The 6491-nt window shown below is 39.1% G+C and overlaps 1 protein-coding gene across 1 annotated transcript in view; it reads left to right on the top strand.

Moving 5' to 3' along the window:
- The first annotated feature begins 2194 nt into the window (after window positions 1-2194).
- The window catches only part of nedd9 (neural precursor cell expressed, developmentally down-regulated 9), a 28387-nt gene continuing 24090 nt past the window's right edge, over window positions 2195-6491 (top strand). The window contains exon 1 of the mRNA XM_023410371.2: window positions 2195-2452. Within this exon, the coding sequence (XP_023266139.1) occupies window positions 2441-2452 (12 nt within the window). The 5' untranslated portion in view covers window positions 2195-2440. The remainder of the gene's footprint in view (window positions 2453-6491) is intronic.

Below are 6491 nucleotides of genomic sequence, written 5' to 3'. Positions count from 1 at the left end.
CTTTTACTACAGTTTTATGAGACAACGTCCAGATAAAGATTATTTATTAAATGCATGATCAGCTAATGAAATGTGGTTTAAACAGCTCAGCAGAACATCAGGTAGTTTGACACAGTACCACCACCTAACACCTAACCTACTAACCACCACCCACCAGCTACAGCTCAGTGTTAAACTTCTCTTCTGATGAACTTCAACTGTTTTATTTGACTTCTTTTCATCATTCATTAAATTTCAGTCTAAGGAGAATCTGTGTCACTATTTTAGTCTTTTAAAAATACAATGCTTTCCTCCTTACCGGCATCTTTTCACCCAAGGTCTGAACCAGAGTCAATCCTGAATGAGGTTCTAACTGAGGCTGGAGGAAAACGCCTTTTATCTTATTTTAAGTGTTTATTTATTCATAGAGGAGCAGGATGAATGTGTCACAGGAGGCAGGTAAAGAAGCTGTGTTTCAATTTTCTTCTGAACCAAGAGAAACATTTAATAATCTCACTTCCTTCAACCTCATCGTAAATTCTCAGAAAAACAACCAACACTTTTTTTTCTCCATCACATGAAGCAGCAAGAACTTCCTGATCTGTAACCAGAGAAAACCACATTTAGAAAGAAATATTAAAGTACATCTAGTAACCCATTCTTTTTTTGATATAATCTACAAAATATATTTTCTTTATTGAGACATCTCTATCAGATATAAAGCACAAAACCAACAATATGTCTGTATACAACACGCAGGGGGACCAACATGATGAGAAAATAATCATATAGAACATTAATGTCTTTGTAGTGTGATGTAAGTTTTTGTAAATAGTGAGCAGTTGGATAATGAAATATTTTAAAGGGATCTTTGACTTAACCATTAGATAGTGGTTAACTAGTGGGTAGCTGGTAAGCTAGCAGAGCCATATCTTAGCAGGAGGTAGATGTTTGAATTTCAGCTTAAAAACTTTTTTTGACTTTAATTGTCAACTTGGGTTTTTATTTAAACCCTTTAAAAAGTGAAACAATATCTGAAGCATTAAAGGAGCTATTTGTAAGTTTTGTTATCACTACATAGCTAATGTTAGCATTAACAGCTTTTTACTGACCAGTCTAGAAGAAGTTCATTCCTTTACTCACCAACATCTGTCTCCAGAGGTGGAAACAAGCACCAATGTTAACTCTTGTCTCTATTACTGAAGTTAGCATGCTAACCAGCTAGTCAGCACATCTCTTCTTTGTGATAGCGACTCACTGTAGCCTCCAATCTGTCCTGAAGACTTAGCTGACAGGACGTATTATAATCTACACCTCTTACACTGCAGCAAGACACCCAGACTGAGGAGACTTTATAGTCATTGTGTGTCTTCAACAGTCGAGTCGCACATCTCTTCTTTGTGATAGCGACTCACTGTAGCCTCCAATCTGTCCTGAAGACTTAGCTGACAGGACGTATTATAATCTACACCTCTTACACTGCAGCAAGACACCCAGACTGAGGAGACTTTATAGTCATTGTGTGTCTTCAACAGTCGAGTCTTGTGGTTGTTTTGCATCTTTTCCGAGTTGCTTTGTGTGTGTTGTTGGCCATCTTGTGTCTCTGTGTGGTTGTTTTGTCTCTTTGTAGTTGTTTTGTCTCTTTGTAGCTGTTTATTCTCTTTGTGGTTGTTTTGTGTCTTTGCGGTTATTTTGTCTGTTTGTGGTTGTTTTGTGTCTTTGCGGTTATTTTGTCTGTTTGTGGTTGTTTTGTCTCTTTGTAGTTGTTTTGTCTCTTTGTAGTTGTTTATTCTCTTTGTGGTTGTTTTGTGTCTTTGTGGTTGTTTTGTCTCTTTGTAGTTGTTTTGTCTCTTTGTGGTTGTTTTGTGTCTTTGTGGTTGTTTTGTCTCTTTGTGGTTGTTTTGTCTCTTTGTGGTTGTTTTGTCTCTTTGTGGTTGTTTTGTCTGTTTGTGGTTGTTTTGTCTCTTTGTGGTTGTTTTGTCTCTTTGTAATTGTGAGTTATGATATAAATTAATACTAACTCTCATCAGTATCAGTTAGTGACAGAATCACTGCTTTATTTTATGTGAATATAAACATATATACACATGATTTCATCTACTATTGTAGCTAGGCAATGACGTCACTTTTGCAACAGAGGAGGGAGGGAGTGAAGGAGGAGTGGGTGGGGACAGGGGGTTTCTTTAGACCAATCAAAGGCTGTATGTAAATGAGTTGCAGACGGTGACGGTGGAGAGCAGCAGTGAGGAGCGGAGAGCAGAGAGCAGCGGTTGTGATTCAGACTGTGTCTTACTGCCTGTTCCTCTGTTTGTCTGGATGGCTGGTTAACGCTGGTTAACGCTGGTTAACGCTGGTTAACGCTCAGAACCAGTTCCCCAGTTACTCTTCAGATGTTTCGCTCTTTGCTGCGATAAAACGGATATTTGTCACTTTGACCGGAGCCTCAGAGAAAAGCTGCGACATGAAGTACAAAGTAAGTGAAGCGTCGAGTCAGAGTTTGTGTTCAGATGTCTCGTGGAAGAATGACACGAGCTGAAACTTCTCCTCTTTGTGTTTATGGCGGTTTTTACCTGATTTCAATGGACGGTTTAACAGTTTAATTTAAACCGGTTTAAAAAGGAGACAGTTAAGTTTTCAGAGGCGGGAAGAGAAAAGATGCCGTCACGTTTCGAGATGATGTTTGAAGTGTGTGTGTGTGTGTGTGTGTGTGTGTGTGTGTGTGTGTGTGTGTGTGTGTGTGTGTGTGTGTGTTAAATCACAGGGGCGTAAACAGAGGAAAAATGCTACCAAAACTGCCCCCCCCCCCTTAAATCAAGTAATTTTCTCTATAAAATAATAATGAAATCTCTGTTACAGTTTCCCACAGGCAGGAGTGACGTCAGATGTTTAACTCATTGTCACATGACAAAAACATGAAATCTGAACTTTGAAGCTGGAACCAGAAAATATTTCGTTTTTATACTTAAAAATGTTTTTGTGTTTTTCTGAAGCGGAATTAAACCTGGAAGATCAAAATGTTCAGACTTAATTATTGATTAATCCAGTATATGTTTCTTAGTCATTGATTGATGGATTAGTTGTTAATCGATCTGAAAATCTGAAAATGTCTGATTTTGTTTGGCCAACAGAACAAAACACAAAGATTCACTTTATTAGAGAAAAGTGTCTAAACAATAAATTGATTATCAACCGATACTTCTGTTGATCAACTTATTGATTGATTATTGCAGCTCTGGTCACCTGTTGTTTCCTTTATGAAAGAATTAAATTAATAATAATATAAACTTATCGTCATATTTCCACTTGTATCTGGGGCATTTGACTCTGTCACTTATAAATGAATCATATCACTGAACTCATTGATCTGGTCTTGATTGGACTAATGGAGGTCCCTGATTGGTCTTCACCTCAGCCAGTAGCCAATCAGTGGCTCTGTTGTGTCACTGTTTATTTGGAGGTAACGTTTTGAACTGATGATGGATGTGATTGATCTGGTGTCTCGTTAACCTCAGTGGAGTCGGTTGTTGTGGAGGATTTTTTAACATGATTTGGGTTATTTTCATTTTTCTCATTCGTCAGCTTCTTGTTCTTCAGTCTGAATCCTGTTTCACCACATTGATGAAGCAGAAACTCTTTTCTTCCAAGTGTTTTTGGGCGATTCAGGTTTTCACTTTAACTGGCTGTTTTCTGCTCCGTGGCTCAGACTCTGGACTCGATTGTAATCTGGATCTGTCTTCCTCTCTGGAGGTTAGGGTTAGGGCTAACCCTTATTGAGGAGGATGTCATGCTAACGTCCCTTACCCTTTTAATTCAACAGTGGGGTTAGAGTCCATGACAGTCGGAAGACTTTTTTAAAGAAACTGAGCTCCCGCTGCCTTCCTGTGTCTTAGGTCCTCTCCTTGTTTCCTTGTCTATGTAAAATTTTAATCTTTTTATCCTCTTTTTTTTTTTTATTTCCTATATTTTAAATGGGGATATACACTTTTTTAACTTTTTATGAATGGTTTAAATAAAGAAAAGTGTTTTTAACATTCATGGTCACCATCTGCCAGAGTCGCTCGTAGCAATCTTAAGAGTTTTAACCCCAACCTAACCTTGTCTCTCTGCAGCAGGTCTGGTTGAGACTGGAGGGTGTGTCCGGGTCATGGTCCTCACTGACTCATAGTCCTTTAAATACACAGTCCACAGAGCAGGGGCAGGTCCAGAGCAGGGGCAGGTCCAGAACAGGAACAGATCCAGAGCATGGGCAGGTCCAGAGCATGGGCAGGTCCAGAACAGGAACAGATCCAGAACAGGAACAGATCCAGAGCAGGAACAGATCCAGAGCAGGGTCAGGTCCAGAGAGCAGGGGCAGAGAATGGATCTCCATGATCATTGTATTTATCGGTGTTATTGATTATTGTTATTAATGTGATCAACACAGCGTATCCATGGTGATATCTGTAGGAGGCGCTCTGCTCAGTGATGACCTCTCTGACGTCGAACACCTCTGTGTTTGTCTTCAACACGTTCAGGTGAGATAGGGAGAAAAAAGAAACCTGATAAACAGATCTGCATTATGTAACACAGGAGGGAGAAGGGAGGTGGCAGGGAGAGCAAAGAATCTTGGGAAACCAGGCGGTGAACGAGGCCTCGTAATGGTTAGAAGACACGTTTTGTTCTGTACTTAAGGTTCTAGCTGGAGCCACCAGGAAACGAAGATTTCAATCAGTGTTTCTGTTGATTTACAGGGATGATGATTTCCAGATTCTCATGGTTCTAAACAACAAATCCAAGATCTGGAGATCTGGCCTTTAAATCATTAATTTTTCAAATAATAATTAGCCTTACTTCATTAATTAACAAATAGAACAACAAATAGAGTAAACAATATTCAATCACACCATAATCACAAACAAGAAAGAAGGGAATACAGTTTAAATTGAAGATGAAGAAGAAGACACAAGAGGAACACTAGAACTCAGGAGGTGATGGGGTTTGAGACAAAGAGGAAGTCCTCATCCTCCTTATCCTGTGTTTGTGAGGAGGGAGGAGGGATTTACAGGTGTGTCCCCTGTGGAGAGGAGGGAAGATCACTCTGTTGACATACATTGCAGATGGCGAACATTATATCAGTGAGAGTCAGGTGAGAGGACTGATGAACAGGTGACCTGCCTCTGTCCAGACGTAACAGAATCCAGCTCACGCATTAATGTTTTTACATCTCGTTTGTTTAATCAGTAAAAAACTGCTTCATTAAACATGAGGCTACAGTCAGCAGCTGGTTAGCATAGCTTAATTTAGCTTTAGCGTAGCATAAATGAAAATATGATTTTCTATGGAGTAAACAAATGTGATGTAACATGTTCATTTTTTAGCTTTAAGGGTGCTGGGAGGCTAAACAGAGCCAAGTTAGCAGTTCCCCTCTGTTTCCAGTCTTTATGCTAAGCTAAGCTAACCAGCTGCTGGCTGTAGCTTCATATTTAACGTACAGACACGAGAGTGGTTCAATCTTCTCATCCGACTCTGTCTGAAAACAAATAAGAACAAAGCTTAAAGTTTGAGGCAAATAAGTTTAAAAAACCAAAGTGAAAATAGCAGCTGATTGTTATTTTTATTCCTCCACCCGGCGGCAGCCATTTTGTTTTCAGGTTGTCCGTCCATCTCATTCTCATGGACACGATATCTCAGTAACACTTTGACTGAACTTCTTCAAATTTGGCACAAACATTCATCAGGGCTCAAGGATGAACTGATTAGATTTTGGTTGTTAAAGGTCAAAGGTCAAGTTCAGTGTGACCTCACAAAACACTTTTTAACCATTGTTGTCTTCACAACAATTATGACAAAAGTCACACTAATGGTTTATATTTTCTATGACTGGATAAACAAGATGTGACCTGGAACTAGTCTGAGTTGAGGAGGAGAAGATTGTAGTTACCATAAACAACAATCTTGATATATATATGTATATATATATATATATATATATATGTATGTATGTGTGCCTATATATAATGACTTGTTAGATTTGTTTTGTTGAAGAATTGAATTTAAAAAACAAACTGGGCTAAATCAGCTGTTGACAAACTTAAATTCTTTGGGTTTTTCTTTACAGAAGTTTGTTACTGATCAGGTGATCTATAGTCTGATATCAATATATCTTATAAAGTAATATCAGAGGATTTATCAGTAACTCTGAAGGCGAGTCTTTTCCTTTAAAGTGTTGTGACACTTTTCAGAGGAAAACGTTCTTTCTCTCCCAAAAACTTCAGTCATTCCTTCATGTCTGACGTAACTGCTGCAGAAATAGCTTCACAACCACAGAGAGGAGTTGTGTGTGTGTGTGTGTGTGTGTGTGTGTTTTTATGGGTTCAGGTTCCAGGCTCTGGTCCAAGAGCAAAGGGAGCTGGAGGAGACATTGTTCTGAAGGGGGGGGGGGGTCTGTGATGCTGAAAGAGCTGCAGAAAATGAAAGAGAGAGGAAGTTGTGGGGGAACGAGAGGGCAAATAGAGTTTGGTGTATTGTGGGGG

Source organism: Seriola lalandi, unplaced genomic scaffold, assembly GCF_002814215.2.
Source record: "Seriola lalandi dorsalis isolate HSWRI2012SDOR001 ecotype SW California unplaced genomic scaffold, Sedor1 jcf7180002054424, whole genome shotgun sequence".
NCBI lineage: Eukaryota > Metazoa > Chordata > Actinopteri > Carangiformes > Carangidae > Seriola > Seriola lalandi.
Note: the sequence above shows the minus strand (reverse complement) of the source record. Positions and strands in the feature narration are given on the sequence as shown.